The 20,542-nt window shown below is 42.2% G+C and overlaps 2 protein-coding genes across 5 annotated transcripts; both read left to right on the plus strand.

Annotated features, from left to right (window-relative positions):
* The first annotated feature begins 60 nt into the window (after positions 1 to 60).
* Positions 61 to 9,673, plus strand: mybl2b (v-myb avian myeloblastosis viral oncogene homolog-like 2b). 2 transcript variants are annotated; one of them, XM_012838546.3, is made up of 15 exons: positions 61 to 399; positions 1,213 to 1,309; positions 1,418 to 1,489; positions 1,622 to 1,714; positions 2,104 to 2,324; positions 2,863 to 3,013; positions 3,261 to 3,320; positions 3,597 to 3,791; positions 4,756 to 5,046; positions 5,797 to 5,939; positions 6,338 to 6,437; positions 6,580 to 6,687; positions 6,883 to 6,993; positions 7,106 to 7,240; positions 8,669 to 9,673. In XM_012838546.3, exons 1-15 carry the CDS (start codon positions 380 to 382, stop codon positions 8,795 to 8,797), a joined length of 1,926 nt encoding a protein of 641 aa, XP_012694000.1. In that variant the 5' UTR covers positions 61 to 379; the 3' UTR covers positions 8,798 to 9,673. The 2 variants fall into 2 exon arrangements, with proteins under 2 accessions (XP_012694000.1, XP_031423489.1); XM_031567629.2 differs by having other exon boundaries at positions 62 to 399; positions 3,252 to 3,320.
* Positions 9,674 to 10,176: 503 nt separating this feature from the next.
* On the plus strand, positions 10,177 to 20,445 carry rpn2 (ribophorin II). 3 transcript variants are annotated; one of them, XM_031567632.2, is made up of 18 exons: positions 10,177 to 10,287; positions 10,888 to 11,075; positions 11,225 to 11,320; positions 11,495 to 11,670; positions 12,069 to 12,144; positions 12,615 to 12,749; positions 13,175 to 13,351; positions 13,688 to 13,803; positions 14,223 to 14,328; positions 15,596 to 15,687; positions 15,781 to 15,895; positions 16,249 to 16,443; positions 16,762 to 16,848; positions 17,052 to 17,147; positions 17,530 to 17,605; positions 17,873 to 18,002; positions 18,796 to 18,890; positions 20,369 to 20,442. In XM_031567632.2, exons 1-17 carry the CDS (start codon positions 10,275 to 10,277, stop codon positions 18,845 to 18,847), a joined length of 1,926 nt encoding a protein of 641 aa, XP_031423492.1. In that variant the 5' UTR covers positions 10,177 to 10,274; the 3' UTR covers positions 18,848 to 18,890; positions 20,369 to 20,442. The 3 variants fall into 3 exon arrangements, with proteins under 3 accessions (XP_031423492.1, XP_031423491.1, XP_012693998.2); XM_031567631.2 differs by lacking the exon at positions 10,177 to 10,287 and adding an exon at positions 10,337 to 10,465; XM_012838544.3 differs by lacking the exons at positions 10,177 to 10,287; positions 18,796 to 18,890 and adding an exon at positions 10,338 to 10,465 and having other exon boundaries at positions 20,369 to 20,445.
* The last annotated feature ends 97 nt before the right edge of the window (positions 20,446 to 20,542 follow it).

Below are 20,542 nucleotides of genomic sequence, written 5' to 3' on the forward strand. Positions count from 1 at the left end.
TGTATGTATATGTATATTTGTGTTTGTGTATATATAAATGTATCACTCAATACTGGGGTGATTTCCTATGATGAAAGTTGGCTTGGAAAGCTTGAGTTCATTTGCAGGGCGTTTGCAGAGCTGCGTGCGCACAACTCTCTATGCGTCACTCCCGGGAAAACTTGCGAGAAAAAGAAGCGCGAGATAAGAACTTGAGCGCGGAGACTGCAATGTAATCCTTTTTGTTGTGCTCTGTCATCTAAAGGGTTTTGTTGCATTTGACAATAATTTCAACCAACTAAAATGTGCTAAACGTTACGGAACTGCATGCAGGACGTAGTACTGAACATTCGATCGTTGTTCCGCGGATTTGGGATTTGAAAACTGAATCAGCCTGGAAATGTCCTGGTGGTCGCGCGGGTAAGTTGTAACATAGGCTATTATTTTTAATTGCAAGTGTTTCAGTCTTCATTCAATCACAACAATTTTTGTCTTGAAGATGACATTATTGCATGTGGTGCAATGCAGTAATAGTTTTATATTGTGCTCACCAAAAAGCCAACGTTAGCTATTAAGCGCGAACACGGTAACCAATGTTAATATGTCTGACCTTACAACACAAATAAAAACAGCGATCGCTGTCTAACAGTGCAATAACGTAAATATGCAACAATGTGAGTATTTTGTCAATCGCAAGTTGTGGGTAGTTGTTTTTACATGAGTCATTGGTAACAATCAGCTAACAAATACCAAAATTGCGTATGAAGTTAGTTGCCTTTAGTTAGCTGTTGTAGCTAACACTGTGGACGATGAACAGGTCTGTCCTGTTGTGAAGCTAGGTAGGTAAAGTCCACTATTGCAGGAAATGTAGGATTAGAAAAGCAAGTAATGTTTATCAGGTTGAACTTTTTACTATGTTGAGTTAGTTCCTAGTTTCAAACTTGCAAGGTGTGTTGAAAGACGTTTAATGACATCGATTGCTACCTAAACAGTTTATTTGAAATGGACAGATTATTCACATTTAACGTTACCAGTTTACTCATCATACAAACGCTGTTGTGTACTAACCACAGTTAGTGACACAAACAAGGGTCCAGCAACGTGTTCATTTGGTGTCGGCCTTCTTTTAACACCGTAACACTATGTTGTGATGTTTGGTGTTGTGTTTGAAGTGTACCTCTCACCCTGACACGTCAGTCATTTGCATGCATTGCTGCTTTTATATCCTCTTAGGGAAGATGGCGAGGAGGCGATGTGTCAGGACACAGACTCAGATGTAGCTGAGCAGAGAGATTGCGGGAAAGTCAAGGTGAAGTGGACTCAGGAAGAGGTACGTTAATTTACTTATGATGCACCATTAGATATAAGGGTATACAGCACCACCTTATCAGTATGGTTTATTTGTCGTCTTTGAACTTACTATTTTTTTTTTTTGCAGGATGACAACCTCCGAGCCTTGGTTCAGAAGTTGGGACCAAATGATTGGAAACGAATTGCCAGTTATTTGCCAGTGAGTGAAGTGTCTGTGTTCTCTCGTATGATCGTATGCAGGGTTTTAAATCCACTGTCATCACTATGCTCACTGTGGTTTTCATGAATTATGTTTTAATTCTTTTTTTGTCATCTTTTAAAAAACGCTCAGAGCCGCACGGAGCATCAGTGCCAACACCGCTGGTTTAAGGTTCTTGATCCTGATCTGGTTAAAGGTCCATGGACAAAAGAGGAGGATGAGAAGGTGGGATTATTTTTCCTTTCAAATAAATTGTGTTTTTGACAGTAGATTAGATTAGATCTGCTCTGACATGCTTATTGGTATCTGTTCACTTTATTGTTCATTACCGATTGCGAGATCAATGTGTCAGTCTGATCTTTAGGGACATAGTCTTTTCAGAAGTTCACATCTGTATATTCTGCTCAAGGCCACTTGTGCTTCATGCTGGATCGATACTGTATTATGGTGTAAAATAAAACAAGGGCTTTCCAAAGAAGCTAATTTATCATGGGAGCTATTTCTGTCACACACACTGTGACTACAAGGTCTGACTTGGCAGTGGAGGATGACACTGGAGTGTCATTGAATGCTATAGGGCCTTGTTCTATAATCAAACCACATTATTGTTTCAGGTTATTGAGCTGGTGAAGAAATACGGCAACAAGCAGTGGGCCATGGTGGCCAAGCACTTAAAGGGTCGCCTGGGGAAACAGTGCAGGGAGCGCTGGCACAACCACCTGAACCCCGACGTGAAGAAGTCTTCCTGGACTTCAGAGGAGGACCTGGTCATCTACAAGGCCCACAGTGTGCTGGGGAACCGCTGGGCAGAGATCGCCAAACTCCTCCCTGGAAGGTAGGAGAACGGTGCACCGGAGAAAAGCTGCCTTCCCACAATGACCATGAAAGAATACATCGGAAAAAAGTTACTACAAAAGTGCGAGAAGACTCCTCAGCTGAGCTATAGAGAACAATACATTATTACCAATAACTTGTGTCTTAAATAGTTTTATGCACATAAGACCTAGACTGTAGGTTTAGCGATATGTTTCATTTTAGGCCAGTTTGGTGTGCTGAAGAACAAAGAAATGGGCATGTTTGGGCATGTGTCTGCTTGACCATGTAAAGTTCAGTTTAACAGCAGCATCCTGGGTTTATTTATTAGAGCTGTGATATGGCATATCTGAAAGGCATCACTGGACTTGCTATGTGTGCCATGCAGTGCCTGATAAACTTGTATTAATTGAAGGACTGTGGAGCCACGTGTTTTTATAAACCTGTATACTGTCAAATTAATTGAATGTCTATGTGTTACTTTATCAATACTTAGCTACTATAACCTTCTATAATATACCACCACTAAAACCTTCACCTTCCATATTCCGCCTTTGCAGGACGGACAACGCCGTGAAGAACCATTGGAACTCCACCATCAAGCGCAAGGTGGAGATGGGCTACTACACCGGTGTGGACACCACCATGAAGGTGGTGCACAGGACGGAGCAGGGAGAGGTCATCGCTCACCATAGCAGCAGCGGCCAGCCAGTAAGCATGAGGCTCCCATACAAATAGAAAAAGTTCAGCACTGTCAAGTCAAACTACATTCTCACTCCATTGGTTGCATAATGGGATTGTTTGTTGCATCATCGCCCTTGTTTGAGGAATGTGCTTGTTAGCGAATTTGGAACAAAAACAGACTGGAGTTTACCTTCTAAAAGTGGACGTTTGACTTGTAGGAATTGTAGGCATTTGTATCATCCCCAATGTTTTTTTTGTTGTGTTGGTCTGTAAGGTGGAGCTGTGCTTTGATGGCGCTATGGACGGTGTCCAGGTGATGGAGACTGTGCCACAGGTATTAACAGACTTTGCAAATATATGTAGAGTCATGGGCAAAGGTTTAAGACCACTCTTGAGAAAATTTACTTTTTTCTTCTGAATGCAGTGATTGCATCAGAAATTAAATTGATCTTCATCCTTATGTCGGCCTATTGTAGTCACTTTTCAGTTGACACTTGCTGTAATTCTCCAAGCAAATACAAATGATGTATTCACAATTTATGTACAAGTTTATTATTTTTCATAGATTAGAGATTTCTCAACACTTGCATGTCTGTGCTGCCCTCTATAGGATGTTCCGTGTCCTGCAGTTGAATCAGTTCCTGCTAAGCCAGAGTCACCGCCCTGCCGAAAAGGTGTGGTGACCCCCAAAAGGGACTCGGACAGTGGTGGGGAGTCGAGCACTAACTGGGTGGTGGATAGCTCTGGATTCCTGTCTCCTTCCTCAGCACCTGCCCTTAAGGAAGTGATGGAGATGATGGATGGGGTAAGGAGATGCACTTGACAGAGACGTTTAAAATGCCCTACTCTTTAGAATGAAGTCGTCTAAAAACGTATATGTTGATGTAGAATTCATGCTTTCTGTATTTGTCCACTTGCTATTTATTGAAAAAAAGACATGATTTTTTAGGTTTAATTTTTAGTGTTCCTTAAATGCAATCTCTCAGCGCTGCACTACCAACATGTACGCAAAGACTATGCAGAAAGTACCGGATTAATATTATATTCCAACAAAATGTCGGTACAAAATGACAGACTTTCTTGATAAGGGAGGTGACATCCATGACTTTCAGGGAACTTAAGGATGTCTCCTTTGTGGTTGTGCAGCTGTATGACCCAAAGTAGCCCTGTTACATGACAGGGCACAGTGCAAGAGCCTGTATGGCAGTGGGTTTATAGTTTTACCAGCGTGTTCCATAAAGGCATAATACATACATTACTCAACTCCGTGTCCCCACATGCCCCTATAGTTCCCTGCCACCCTCTGCTCTGCATATTGCCGTCTCCCTCTGTTCCTGTCTGTCTTCATTAATCACCCCCCCCACACTCTCTCCTTCCTGTCTTTACTTCCCTCATTAGTCTTTTGTTCATATTGCCCCCTTGTTCATCCCTCCCGTTGGTCCTTTCTTTCAGTCTATTTTTCTTTCTCTTTCTCTTAGCCTCTTTCTTTACCCACCTTCCTTTCTTTCTTCTGTCACTCTGTTCCCCTAATCCATTTTCTCCCTCCCTCACTGTCCTCTCTTTACAGTCTTTCCCCTTGCTCCTCCCCTATCCCTTTTCCTTGCCCCTTTTTTGTCCTCTCTCACTCTTGCACATTCCCTCGCCTGTCTTCCTGCTTTCTATACCCTCTTTCTTTACTGCCTTTCTTTCTGCATCCTCTTCCTCTGTTCCCCTCTACCCATCTGTTATCTCCCTCGCTCGCTTACTCTGTCCCTCTCTTTGTCAATTAGGACATGGAGAGTTGGTGCAACCTGGCCGACGTGACCTTCGACCTCCCAGAGGAGAGCCAAAGTCCGGTTTCGGGCCCCGAGCTGCTCCAGTTCCGCCTGGAGGGCAGCACCCTGCAGGAGCTGAGCAAGAGCAGCCGTGGCGAGCTTATCCCCATCTCGCCCCGTGGCACCACCCCGCCCTCCATCATCTCCCGCCACAGCCGTCGCCGCATTGCAGCTTCCCCTGACCCCAACGACTCCATGACCCCCAAGAGCACTCCAGTCAAGTGCCTCCCCTTTTCACCCTCACAGGTAGGGCCGCATTCATATCCAGCCAGCAAAGCTTGCGACTCTGAATGGTCGAGTATGGGGTGAGTTAAAAAATATAAATAAAGCTGCTTGTATACGGCTTTTATTCAGTAGACTTCATTCAGTAGAGCTACCCCTAAAGCTGCGTCAGCAGACATTACCAGTCGACTCTCCCAGTTAAACAAGTAGTCCAAACATGGGGTTAACATGTAAATAGCCCTCACATATTAACACATGGTGCACATAGTGTATTGGTATTACTCCATAAACAAAAGTAACGATAGTGATGCAAGTAAAAAGTAATAAATAAAAGTATATCAGACTGGTCACCTGCAGTAAACCCATTACATGTGCAGGGTAGCGTCAGTGTTCTGGTAGCGGTGCCCATTTGGGGTGAGCAGGTGTGGGTGTATGTTTTAACTCCTGACAGCAGTGTAAAATGCCTGAGGTGTTAAGATTGAAGGAGGAACAGGTCTGTCTAGTCTTTCTGGAGTTAAAACCAGCCTTAATCTAGCACACATGGCTCTAAAGTCCAGACACTCAAAGAAGAAATGATTAGCAGCTGTATTTCATTAACTGACTCTGGGGTTAGACAGAGTTCCTGAAGGAGGTCTGGTGCCCCCTGATATAGAGCATGCAATACGTGTTTTACGGCAAGCTTTAAAAATAATGGCGTCATGTGACACTGGATAATACTCAAGGCATGCCACAGTTGTGTCCTCACAGGGTTTTGAATCCAATTTCTCTTTGCAGTTCTTGAACATGTGGACCAAGCAGGACACGCTGGAGATGGAGAATCCTTCGCTGACCTCCACCCCTGTGTGCAGCCAGAAGGCCCTCGTCACCACACCCCTGCACCGCGACAAGACGCCACTCACTCAGAAGGAGAACAACATGTAGGTGTCCCCACATAAGGGGGTTTTCTGGAGAGGTTTAGTGACAGCTGCCGAGCCAAGCTTAAATAAATTGTTGCTGTTTAATGTGATTTTCTTATGGCTTTAAACCCATGTTTATTGCTATTAGGCAGGCAGTAAAATCGCTTATGATGTGAATGTCTTTTTCACTCACTTAGCAGTCAGGTATAAATAGAAGGCTGCATCTCTCTGGAGCCATGGGGTTAAACAAACAACTGACTAATAAAAAGCATAATCTGTGCTGACACTGTCTGACAATGTCAAAACCCTTTGCACACAATGGATGACATACACATCAGACTCAGTCCTGAATATGTCTCCTGTAGGGATACATGTAAAATCACTCGTAATTAATACCGTACATTTTACTGACTTCATAGATTCATCACTCCGAATCACAAGTCTGATTTGGATGCCAACCCACGCACTCCAACTCCCTTTAAAAATGCCATGGAGAAGTATGGCCCTCTACGTCCACTGGTGAGTCAGTTTTAGGCTCTTTCACAGTGTTGCCTGTCTGCACTATCAGTAACTGCAAGAAAATCTGTAAAGAACATTTTATTCCATAATTCAAAGCAAAATGTTAACAGGAAGTATTTTGTCTCTCCTTTTTGCTCCTAAGCCCCCTACTCCAAATCTTGAGGACATAAAGGAGGTTTTGCGCAAAGAGGCAGGGATCGACTTGATGTTGGATGATGACACTCCTCCTGAACACAGGCGCAAACAAGCAGTGAGTTTGGGTTTAAAAAAAGTTAAAAAAAAAACTAAAAATGTGCTTATATGGATTTCACCTTGGTAGTATTTATCAAAATGCATTTCATATTACTGTTTTTTTTTTTTTATGTCATGCTGCTCTACTCAGCAATGATGTTCTGCTCATTGGCCACTGTCACGCCATTTCAAATATCTTGACTTTGCTCCTCAGCAACGGCCTCCGATGAAGAAAGTGCGGAAGTCTCTGGCGCTGGACGTGATCGACTGCAAGGAGGCTGCCAGAGCGATGCCTCCCAAGCCCATGCCAAAAATGAATCCTGAGGTTCGCACAGTTACCCAAACTGACCCAAACCCATACGAATACAAAAAGCCCAGTTCTACTTGTGTGAACATCTTCATTATGTCTGACCGTCGTGTGTTTGGTTTTGTGATAGGCTGACACGTCACTCTCTTCATCATTCGATTCCTCCTCGTTTTCCTGCAAGAAAGAGGAGAACGTTCTGGATCAGGGCTTCCTCCTTGGACCGTGTGAGAATGCATCAGGTTCCCTACCAGATCCTCCAACACCGGTGAGCATCATGCATAAACATTTGATGTAAAACTTTTAGAATGGTCTGTGCTCAAACATGGAAGGCTACATTATGAGATGTGTTAATTTTGTATAATACCAAGGCCAAATGGCCCCAAGGTAAAGTTTTGCTTGTTCTAAATTTGAGTCGTGCAAACTACATTTTATTACATAAAAAAATGAATAGTCTATATATCAATGAGATGGGCGTCAGTCTCATGCCATCTGCACCTGCATTCAGACTGCCATCTCTAGTCTCATGTTTTTTTTTTTACGGAAAAATGTCCCAAACAACCAAATGTCTCATGCACCACTTAAAACCTTGAATCACATCTACGCAAATGTGGACCTACAAAGCCACTCCCCTCCCCCACCTAGGACAGTCTGAGCATCATTCCTGCTTCCCAAGTACTGCCCGGTCATTAAACGTGTGAAACCCACAATGAGGACTGTAAAGATCTGGCTGGAGGGGGCTGGCTGCTCTTGATACTCAGATTAACATCGACTCATGTACCAACTCTGTCCACACACACTTGTTGATGTGATCCAGAAAAGAGTGACTACACAAAAACAAATAATATCAAACAAATAGGCGAGCTAGGAGCCACACACATGCCCCCATCTACATCAACGGAGCTGCAGTGGAGCTTGTATCAAGCTTCAAATTCCTTGGCATCCACATCTCCAACCATCTCACCTGGTCTCTGAACTCTTCCATCCTGATCAAAATGCACGACAGTGCCTTTACTTCTTGTGAAGTCTAAGGGCTCTTGCACACCAGATGTGTTGCGTGTGCACGACTGCTGCGTTTCTGTACTGCTACGGCTTGCTTGCGTCTGTTTGTTTTTATGGCCATTGTCAAAGGAGCAATGAATACAGTGAGTTTGGTGTCATCCATCATTGATGAACGGTCCGAAAAGTGAAGACCATAAAGTTAACCGGTTGTAACCAGAAAGCAGTCACGTGAATGCTCTAACCTGTTGACATGGGCGCTGAAATAAAAATCTGCATAAGACATTCCGCATACATACACAATAATCTGTGTATATTTTGCTCACCACTGTCAATAACACTGTAGATACTGTAAAATATAGCATCACTTATGGTGTAGTACCTACTTTTACCTGCATTTATCTGTAAATAATACTGTTTGGCACTTCTGGGAAGATGCTAACAATGATAACGGCATTTCAGTTGGCTTTGTACCTGTACTCTATACAATGACAAAGTTCTAATCAAAATCAAATCTATACTTACTTCCTGTCAGTCAATGTAGGTTATCCTGTGTGATTCTTTTTTGTATCATGTGCATTCAACATAAATACTCTAACATAACATAATCCTGCTATAATTCTGACTGCTATGCTTTTTTCCTCCCCAATATTTTACACTACTCTTATCCTACGCGTTCTGTTTTGTTCCCCCTCAGATGTCTCAGGAATGGGAGGAGGTTGTGTGTGGACGGACCAAGGACCAGCTGATCCTGACACAAAAGGCCCGGCGGTTTTTGCGCTCCTTAAAAACGAACCCCCCCAACCGCGCACTCATCCTGTCTTGAGTTCTTGTTCACTTCTGATGTTGTCAGCTCTGTCCGACTTGATTTTGTACTTTATTTGGCTATTCCCTTTATTTTTGTTGATGTCTAAAATAATCTGAATGCAATTTGTGAGAAAAATAAGTATTGCTCAAATGACCAGTGATGCTTTGAATTAGCATTGCTGTCTTAAGTCGCTCGATCGTCTCTAGTTCAGCATTGTTTTGTCTTTCTACTCTTATCTGCTTTAACACGTTATCGTGTCTGTTTTCATACTGATTACACCTCAAGTGCGCATCAAATGCACAATACATGTTTTCACCTCTGTGCTCATAGAAAGCTGTAGAAGTACAATGAAGTTCAACTTAAAATCCATGACCTTCCTTAATCACTCTCCTGCATCTGAACCTGATGTTTGTTTGTTTATTTTTTAAGTGATTATCAGTCAGATCTACCACACTTGAAATGATACAGCCTCCCAATTATTCATTGAGGTGTTTGGTTTTCATCTTAGATTGTGAAATTTAAACAGTAATGAATCAGTGGCATAGAAAGACAGGTCAGAGCTGACATGTTTACATGTGCTAGGATGTTCATAAAGCAATATAATTATCTACAATAGAATTGAGTTTCTTAATATTCCAGTGAACCCTTCTGGAAATTGTGTATAGAATGTCTAATTGAATAGGACCTTAAACTCAGGCAGACCTGTATGTTCAATGTTAAGATCAGGGTGATGTATCCAAAATATTTTTAGTGAAATATGTCTTTTATGAAAAAAAGGAGAAATGTTACAGCGTCAACTGTACTGTTAATTTAAATGTAGGTCCTAGAAGTAATTAATGATATTCAATTCTGTGAGTTGTTTGTATAAAAACATTAAAAACGTAATATTTCACACCGATGTCTGGCACTTTTTTCCGGAACGGTGCATTTCTGTGTAGACCAACGCACCCATTTCCTACAATTTGTTCGACGTAACCATTCTGACAGCCTAAATGCGGGGCGGGTTGAAAAGACCAATGAGAAAGAGACACAATACCTCAAAAACGCCTCCCGCCCACTATAAAGCGTTGTGATTTTGTTCTCTAAACTGTAATTAGTCATTTTATTAAAAATATATCAGCAAAACAGGTTATCAATTATTTATGTACGACACTACAATATATCTCAAAATATATATGCCCAGAAGAGATCCATTAAATTGTATACATTTGCAGGATTCAGTAACATCCAACCATTCACTCTATTAGGGTGCCAACATGGTTTACACTGCGGGTCAATAAAGATAGTTTTATATTGTAATTATAAGATGACTTTACAAATTTACCAGCATAATATTTGAAGCACAGCTGGTAGCATTGTATATATTAATTAAAAATGTTTCACGCCATTTCAGAAAGTAGATTTCTACCAGTCTTACCCATGAACACAACATGGTATATCCCAATAAGTTCCCGGAACTATTCGCCGGGCTTTTGGTGACGCTGCACACGGCGACATGGCGCAACCTAGTAAGTAAAATTTTCTTGGGTTGTCAATTAATCTTTTGCAAGTAGTCTACCTTACAATCGAGGATTTGCAGTACAGCATTGTAAACATTAGGATGTAACTATAGAATACTAGTTGTATCGAAAATGTACTGCAGTTCATTCAATTTCATTTCTGCAAGTCGGTCGATGGCTCGTGCAGGTACCCATCCATAATGAATGCCTGGAGAGACCTAGCTAGCTTAATAGCTAACCAGATAGCCTAGCTATGTGCTCTGTCAAATGAGATGTGCAGGCAAATCTAGGCAGCCACCTTGTTACTTGACCATGTTATCATAACAGTCTGAATTTCGATTTATTGGAATACCCTAAAGATCTTTACCTAGTTAAGAGACTGTTCACCAGAGATGGCCAGCTAGACATGTACATATCAGCTATAGCTAAGTAGCTAGCACTCTGTCTTGTCTGGACTTCCGTACGCTATAACTTTTCTGGACGTCGTTTTATTTTTCCCATGTTGAAGGATCAGGGCACATGATATCTGAATATGAATGTTTTGCTGGCATAAATTGTTATACACTGAGAAATTTGCTATGGCATGACTACTTCCTTGTGTGAATTCAGGGTTACTTTGTTTGGTGGTCCTTGTACTGGCCGTCGGGGCTCAAGCCCTGACCCCAACTCATCACTTAACAGCCTCAGATGTGGCAAGACTGGAAGCCCGGTTGGGCCAGCCCTTCACAGACCTGCAGTCTGCATACTTCTCCATTGTCGGCCGGAGCAAGTTGGGAGTGACTGTGGCAGATTCAGATGTAAGCATTGATCCAAATGTGCTGTCTGTCTATGGTCTATTATATGTTCGAGCAATGGGTGTGTCTAACCCTCACATACGATTAAGTGCATCTAAACGAAAAGAAGACATGAATTTACATCACTGTATGCGTATTATCTATATTTACAGGCGGCATGCCAATTCCTGAAGTCAAATCTGGATCCAACAAATATCGAGTCTTTATTTTATGCTGCTGATGCCAGCCAAGCACTTTCAGGATGTGAGGTAAGTTTGAATAAAATTATTAATTTTTTTATTGAATTTTGCAGAACATTTTATTTTAAATCCTCCACTTTATTGCGGTATGTGTGTCAACTCGATGTTGTTGTTTTTTTGGCCTGTCATTACAAACCTGCATCCCAACTGTGACCTAATCACACCTATGTCATCTTTGCACAGATCCCAGTGTCGAATGAGACTCGAGACCTCCTGATGGCTGCGGTTAGTGAGGACTCCACTGTGTCTCAGATCTATCAGTCTGTGAGCGCCCTCAGCTCTCTGGGACTCCCTCTAGCCTCACAGGAAGTGGTTGGTGCCCTCTCTGCCCGCATCACCAAGGAGGACAATGTCCTTGGGTGAGTGTTTAGAGTTTTTGTCAAGCAGTTAAGTCATTTGGCAAATGCTGTTAGCTACAGCAACTTGAGAGAAAGCCTGCAGTTGTAATGTTTGTGTTCACTGGAAAGTTACAATGCAATTTATTTTATTTTTTAACTTTAAATCTCAGTATCTCATTACAAGTAGAGCTATAGGAACAATATTTTCCGAGATGTGAGATCATTTTGTGGGTAGGAGTCACTTAGTTGTAAGTGCCTGGTAAATGCCTAAAGAAATACTACCAGCCTGTAGGGGGGGAAAAAAACCATCTAAATGGCCTGACAGGGTTGCAAGGATTGATGTGATCAAGAGATCATGCTTTCTGTTTTGAATGATTGTTTGTTTCAGTTGAGTAATTTTACCCCCCCTGTGTGTGCAGCATCATCTATGCTCTCCACACTGCTGCTCGTCTCTCTCAGCAGGCAGAGCTAGGAGGGATCCTGGAGGAGATTGAGGTGAGTGTAGACACCTGTAAGTGTGCGGTGAGACCTGTAGATGGGGCTTGTGAGCATCACGTGTCACAAACCTTTAGTTTGCAATCGCCTACTAAAAATGTAAATATAAATGTTACACCTCCCAAATTTAGTGTTTTGGATGGTTTTAGTGCAGTCATAATAATGTGGTCAGTCACAGTATCACATGTATCTCCTCCAAAACATTTGACATTTCTTTCAGATATGAATGTGACCCTCAAATCTGCAAATAAATAAGCAAAATTAATTAAATCTGATGTGTCTTCCCCCCTTATGTGCCGTGGTTCTGCTTAAGGTTCCTTCCTGATTAACAGGAAGTTTTTCCTTGCCCCTGTTGCCATTGTTCTTGCACTAAGGGAGTCCAGGCTCTGGGCTCTGTAAAGCGCCTTGAGACAACTTTATTGTTCTGGCGCTATATAAATAAAATTGAATTGAATTGAATTCTTCTGCAGGACCTGGCCGCCCGTCTGGATGACCTGGGGGGACTTTTCCTCCAGTTTGAGGAAGGACTGGAGACCACGGCTCTTTTTGTCAGTGCAGCCTATTCTCTGTCTGACCATATGGATATGGAGCCCCCACTCAAAGAGGTACACTGTGCGCCAAGTACTATGTATGCTGGTTGACATGTTTAGGACATTTTGTATCTAAGTTTGTAAGTCAATAGTTTCTACACCTGTTATGTGTTAATGGTGTTCAGGGACCAAGGAAATCTATCAGAAGAGGGTCAGCTGTACATGATGGCGGTGCAGGACATTACATGATTAGAAAAGGAAATTTAGATGGTTTTTGCTTGGTGGTTCATGCTGTATTGTTACTTGATTAAACAGGATTTTGAGATTAAATTGAGGTATTACGTCCTAGTCATTCGTTGATGCATATGTCTCTGTGTTCTTTATGGAGACCTGCTGTTATTGGGAAACTTACTTCACGTACATGTATTTGCTTCACGTGTTCGAATTGCCAAAACCGCATAGTAAATCACATTTAAGACCTCCGTTTGTTCCTCTCACAGGACCAGGTTATCCAGCTGGTGAACTCCATCTTCAGTAAGAAGTCCTGGGAGACTCTGGCAGAGGCCTTCAGTGTAGCCAGCGCCGCTGCTGCCCTCTGCAACAACCGCTTCCACGTGCCTGTGATCGTCACAGCCCAGGGGCCTGCCACTGTGTCCCACAGCCATCCGGTTCTGCAGGTAAACACTGAAGTCAGCTCAGGAATGTATGGCGGAATGCCTACATTTTTGGATGGGCAAATTCTATCTGGAAGGAGTTGGATCAGGAAAATTTACCAAGATAACTGAATTCTCAGACATAAATTGTACTAGTAAAGAAAATATCAGTCCGCAGTAAATTCATTTTTTTATTTTGTCAGGAGATTTGTCAGAGAGACAAATGGCACAGGAGGGTGACATAATTTGTCTCATAGTTGATAAAGTAGTTTATATTCATGAGAATTAACATTAAACAAGGTGTGAAATTGTTTAAAGTGAAATAAATGCCTAATTCGGGTCTATTGTCCTGTTCCTCAGCTCCAGGTGACCGATGTGCTCTGCCAGCCCCTGTCTGCTGATGTCGTGGTTGAGAGTGCAAGCTCAGTAGCATCCAAGAATGTCGTCCTGAGCAAGGCCCCCTTTGCTCTGCGAGAGTGAGTAGTTCCCTTTAGGTCCTTTCCTGAGTGCTTACTTAGCTCAGTACTTTGTGACGGGTGCTCAGGAAACAAGTCCGTTCAGCTTTAACAGTTGACAATAAGCTGTTTTTGTGGTCAAAATATGAATGCTTTTTAGTCCAGTTATTCTGTAAGAATGATTTACTCATGAGAGCAGGATGATACTCTGGGGAAGAAAATTAGCACTATTTACAAGAAAATCTAAATCAGACAAGACTAGGAGCTCTTAGACTAATGCCGTTTGCATTATGAAAAGGAAAACTGGCCTGAACGCATGTGTTTCTGTACTGCAGTTTGTACTTAAGTTGTCATCAAAGGTTTGAGAGTTTTAGATTTTTGTGTTCCGAAGTAGTTTATGTATGACATGGCATTAAATTCTATACATTTCGGTTTCACAGTGGTGTCTATGAACTGAACTTCATGGAGAGCCGGCCGGCCAGCGGCTACTACCAGTTTGCTGTTGCCGTCACTGGAGATAGCAGGCTGATCGCAAACCATGTGGAGGTTAGTGTGCCCTCACTGACTTTCTCGATTATTTTTATGTGACATTTGTCTTTTTAAAATTCTATAACTTTTAGTAATAACAACTTAAAAAATCTAGAAATAATTTTGTATGCAGCCATTATGCATGTCTTTAATTTGAGTGTAATTGAGTTAAATTGCTTTAAGCGGCCACCTGATGCGTCACTCTCATTCAGGCTGATTTAGTCCGGGGGCTGGCGATTTAACTTGTTGAACGGCTTGACAGGCCTTGTCAAAAGAGCGTTTAATCACACAATACATGTGCTTTTTCTGTTCCTCTGAGGTCAGCAGAGGTGATTAGATTAACAATGAAATATTAACATTAGTTAGAAGTCAAGGTCGAACCACTTAACCCAGTTGTTTGTTTTTCTTTTTATAGCTGATTCATGGCTAACATGGCGGAAGTTTCACCCTACCGCCTTAGCGTTGGTACAGTCCGACTCAAGTGCATGTGTCAGGAGTGTTCTTGTACACAGCATTGATGTGATTGATGCATTTATCACAGGGGTGGAACTGTATGCTCCATTGTAAGACTCTGACCTGTTGATAATTTGTGAACTGTAGCTTATGCTTGTTTATACATGGCAGGCATAACGGACTGACTAAATGTGAAGGCACATTATAGTGGGGTGAAAGATGACCATATGCTTTAATTCTTTATTTGCTACGACGGAGTATGGTTGCATATCCGCAGCGATAAATACTCCATAGCCTGGAGCATTAGCTTGACTGTTCTCTCCCTTGTATGTCGCTTTGGACAAAAGCGTCTGCTAAATGACTAAATGTAAATGTAGTTATTACTTTGGCACAGTCCGAATCTGCAGTGAGGGGCTGCCTGCACGCTGTGGGGGGAAGGACTTGCTTTCCTTTTATGTTTTTGTCTCGTTCCACTCATCGACACATTTGGGTTATGCCGTCATAAATTAAAGAGGACCATTGAGCTTGACTCACCAGGCTAAACCAACTAGCATGCTACAACAACCGGTGCTCTGCCAAAACTTTCAGATTAAATGCACGCTCTAGAATATTTGTTTCATGCGCGTGAGGAGTAACTTTAGACATAAATACACTATTCTGACAGTAGTTGTTTGGGTTACAGAGCGTACTGAACCAAGTAGGCCGCAAACATACCGAACTGAATGTCCTGTACCAATACACCCCTAAATCAACATGCATGTCTCAAGTTCGTCTGTGTATCTCTCTAAATATTTTTTATTAATATTATTATTTTGCCTCTTTGTCTTGTTAGCTCAAAGTTAAAGTGTCTACTGAGGTAGCCATCACTAACATGGACCTGTCTGTGGTGGACAAGGACCAGAGCATTGGGACCAAGACCACGAGGTGAGCGAGCACCTTCAGTCTAGTAACTATAAGGCTGTTTTGGCATTAACTGCTTCTCTGAGTGCTGATGTGTGAGGCAATGTATCTTCTCAGAGTGGACCATCCCAGCAAGTCTAAGGGCTCCTTCATGGCCGACAGCCATCAGAACTTTGCCATGTCCTTCCAGCTGGTGGATGTCAACTCTGGGGTTGAACTCATCCCCCATCAGGTATGCATCATTTAATCGGTCACTCTGTAACCATAAGCATGGTGTAATATGGAACTTCTTGTATTTGACAATAATTGATTGATGGCACAGTGAAGAACATAGAAATGATGCATGTTGGGTGTCTTGTAGCTTAATTGCCAAAGGACTGGCCTAAACTGGTAAAGGTTATTACCATACAATTACCATCCCTTCAATGCAAAGGGATTTTACTTTCTTGTACTGCACTGAATGTCACTTTCTTCTTTGAAGAGAAAACTAAATTCCCATTTTAGCTCATTACATATATTCTTTTGAATTAAGTCTAGAACGTCTGGAAAGAGTTTGACTAAATATGTCGCCCTCTCTGTTGTCAGGTCTTTGTGAGGCTGCACAACCAGAAGACTGGACAGGAGGTGGTGTTCGTGGCTGAGCCAGACAGCAAGAACGTGTACAAGTTTGAGCTGGACACGGCCGATAGGAAGTCTGAGTTCGACTCCATGTCCGGTACCTATGCCCTCTACCTAATGGTGGGAGATGCCACCCTGCAGAACCCCATCCTCTGGAATTTGGTATGTGACCGCTATAGATGCCATACTGCAAGACACTTTTTAAGCATGTTCTAGATATTTTTAAGAGGTGTAAATCGTGTACAGTGAGTCTATGTATGTATGTATGTATGTATGTATGTATGTATGTAGGTATGTTTGTTTGGCATGAAGCAGGAGTTTTTTTGCTATCAAACAACATTTAACATGGATTCTCTTTACTCTCCGTGTTATGGACAAAGTTGTTTACATTTGTTGTATACATTTTAACATCGTTGTCACTCGAACCATTCCATACCTGTAATATTTATATTGATTCATTTTTTGTCCCCCTATTCACAGGCTGATGTTGTGCTGAAGTTCATGGATGAGGAGGCCCCTTCAGCTATCCAGTCCAAAACTCTCTATATTCCCAAGCCTGAGATCCAGGTACACAACCCTGTCATCCCACACCAGCACTCTACACAACCAGTACATACACACACACACACACACACACACACACACCGGTTATGCATGCAGTTCTTTAACTGTTAATGCTGTTGTCTCTCAGATCAGCTGTCTGAAGGGTCACCTTGCATCCTACTTAGTACAGTTGAGTAGCCTTATCAACTTATGTTTCTGTTTCTCAGCACTTGTTCCGTGAGCCAGAGAAGAGACCCTCCACAGTGGTGTCCAACACCTTCACTGCTCTTGTGCTCTCGCCGTTGCTGTTACTGCTCATCCTGGTAAGCTCCTTTTGTGTGCGCTCTTATTTTTTAATATCCCTATGCGACAGACAAGTATAAAGTAACCCTGAGGTGTATGCCTGTTATTCACACAAAACGAATAGTTGTTTGTTTTCAGCTGTTTTATATGTGAAACCTTTGGTCATTTATTTGGTGCCATACTCGCATGTAATTAAACTGCGCTGGATAAATAGAGCTTTGTGCTATGAGTGTTTTGTAGCTACTCATGGCCATATTGAGAGAAGTTCTATTCCAGTGAGTCAGCTTTATTTTCCAGTCTTTTGTTATGCTGCTAGACAACATGAAATTGTCGGTCTATCTCTCTCTCACTCTTCCTCTCTCTTCTTTTTGCTTTTCATCTCCTGCTCTGTCCGTCTCTCAGTGGTTTAAGCTGGGAGCCAACTTTGCAAACCTCAGTCTCTCTCCCAGCACGGTGCTCTTCCATATTGGCCATGCAGGTGAGCCCAAACTCCCACAATAATACATCTGTTTCATCTGCTCTCCTTGCTTCAAAACAAGGAAGGACATGTTTGAGAACACATATGAAGAGTTTTCTTTGTATTTGGAAAATTGTATGTATCTATTGTGAATCGTTTTAATGAGGTGCAATCAATTTGATTCACACATTTAAATCCTTATCAAAGGATAGAGACCCAAGAGAGTGTTTTTTTTTTTTTTTTTTTTTTTTTTTTCCAACTTTTAAAATAATGTTCTTTGTTTTTCAGCCATGCTTGGTCTGATGTACGTTTACTGGACTTACCTCGACATGTTCCAGACCCTTAAATATCTGGCCATCATCGGCAGTCTCACATTCCTGGCTGGAAACCGCATGCTGGCCCAGAAAGCAGTGAAAAGGTATCCTCATCCACCACAACCCTGACATCCTAATAGACAAAAACTCGCTGTTATTCTCATACTATTGGCTTATTTCCAGGACAGCATTAGTGCCATTAGTGAGAGGGATGGCTCAATTCAAAGTGAAGTCAAAACGTCTGCAATGGTGGAGTGAAAGCAGAGTTTCCAGTAGTTTTCTTTGAGTGAATAATTAGTTGGAATAGGCCTCCCTCCATCTCATGTCCCATGTGAGATCCACTCGGCCCACTTCAGAGCATGTCATGGGGGGGTCGTCACGACGCAAAGGTCCTTCACCCCGTCTCTAGGGATGTTGGGCAGGCCAGGGCTCATGGGTAAGCGCTTGCCCCATGAACCCTCTCTCTCCCCCGGGGCATGTGAAGGGCAGGAAGGTCCTTGTCTGTCAAGAACTGTGGGGGTGATTCCTCACCCCTATTAAGGTGTAATGGGCTCCCAGAATATACAGAAGAGGAGTGTATGTGAAGTTGGGTAGCTGAGTTACACCAGTATGATGGCCTTGCAAAGAGTTTTACCATGTCAAACCACTTCGCTTGTTTCCTGCTCTCTTGATTATGGTCTAGCTCTGGGGTATGTCGAACCTGTGCTCTCTGCAATCTATACATCCCACTTCTTTTCCAGTGTGAAGAGTGAACTAGTTTCACCCTTACTCCCCCTCTGTGCTGTAGCTCTCCTGTCATGGTTGTCTCCTTAAACCACCTATCTGCTCCTCTCTTTATCTCTTTGTTTGTCTCTATTCCTCTCTTTCTCTCTTTCTTCGTCTGTGCTCCTCTTTCAGGATTGCTGCTGAACAAAGTAGTAGGTTGGCAAAGTATAGGAGCCTGCGGTAAAAAGCCTCTCTGCTAGTCTCAAAGCCCAGTCTTCTAGGCTAAAGTAAGGCTTTACTCTGACCGCCCCGCCCCGCCCCACCCCACCCATGTGCGTCCCTGCATTCCCCCTGACTCCGTGTCAAAGAGCATGGCATGGCTTGTTGTCATTGTTGCGTTCTGATTCAGTGGTGTGTTAATGTATGTCACGCGTTTCAACATGAATGAAAGGCTACACCCCCCCCCCCCCCCCCCCCCCCAAGCTACAGAATCCCCTGACCAGTGCGTCCCATCTTCATTATGTTGGTCTATGTTCTGCGCTCTGTTTGCATGGCAACAGCAGGCAGTAGTTGGCACTGGGCCGGATCTGTGCTGGTTCCGGCCCACAGTCAGCTGTGAGCCTAAGAGTATTTTATCATGTAATTTAATGGCAGCTTCGTCTGTGTCACACCATCATACCTTATTGTACCCCCATATAGATGTGAGAAACATGCATGGGAAATAACATGCAGGTTATTGTGTTGGTGTGGGCCTCAAGTGGACCAGAGGCTCTTTTTTTTTTTTTTTTTTTTTTTTTTTTACTAATTAATAAATTTTTCTTACAGCATGAGTACATATTTGTCTATGAATCTGAATAGCCTCAGCATGGCCTTTTTAAAGTAACACTGTGCAACAGTTCGACACTTTTTGAGGTATGGTTTTATAGGCAACTATTTTTGGTACCATCCTCAAATAATTTTTTCATAGCATATGGTCATGTGTAGGGGTGGGAATCTCTTGGCACCTCACGATTCGATTCCGATTCAGAGATCAACGATTCGATTCTAAACCGATTATCGATACTAAACCGATTATTGATACTAAACCGATTATCAATTCTAAACCGATAAAACGATTATCGATGCATCTCGATTTTTAGAGATTTGTTTTTTAGTTTGCTACTCAGTCTCAAATCGCTTCCTACTTTGTGTTTGATAATTAAAGAAAATCAACAGATGAATTACCTTCTCTATTTTTTTATTAGAGAAAAAGCTTTTCCTTGTCACAGTTATGACTTTCTATGCAATAATCGATGCAGCTTGCATTTCAACACAAAACGGATGTGTAAAAAAAAATATATATATTTTTTTTTTTTATTAAAAAATCGATTATGAACTTTTCTGAATCGAGACAGAATCGTTCTAGAGAGAATCGAGAGAAATCGAAGAATCGATTTTTTTCCCCCACCCCTAGTCATGTGAAGGACAGATAAACACTTGTCTTTCCCACTAGCCATCCAGGATATGCACTATGTAGTTTTGTTTTTTTCCTGGCTGGAACACCTTGCAAAAATGGAAGAAAAGCTTTCACAGCATGACATTGCCAGCTATACTGCCAAAAGACGCCAGTTAGTGTGTTGGCAAGCTTCTATCAGGGTCCACTGGGATATTGGTTTTTTTCCCGTAAAGTTTTTGCATGCCTTTTAGGTAGTTAACGTGCTAGTTTTTGAACAGAACTCCTTATTGCTGCTTTAACTGATGTGTCTTCTCTCTGCATCTGTTTTAGACTCGAGGGGAAATAATGAGAAGAAGTTTCTACAGAACACAAGAATCCTACAGTTTGTCAGTGGTTTTGTTTCAATAGTAGATGGAATCAAGACCTCAAGATGTTGGTGAAGCACTTTCTCTGTCTTTGGTTGAGAGTTAATTCCAGCACATCATTTTCAATTTGGTCCAGTCA

Source organism: Clupea harengus, chromosome 5 (genome assembly GCF_900700415.2).
Source record: "Clupea harengus chromosome 5, Ch_v2.0.2, whole genome shotgun sequence".
NCBI classification, from domain to species: Eukaryota; Metazoa; Chordata; class Actinopteri; order Clupeiformes; family Clupeidae; genus Clupea; species Clupea harengus.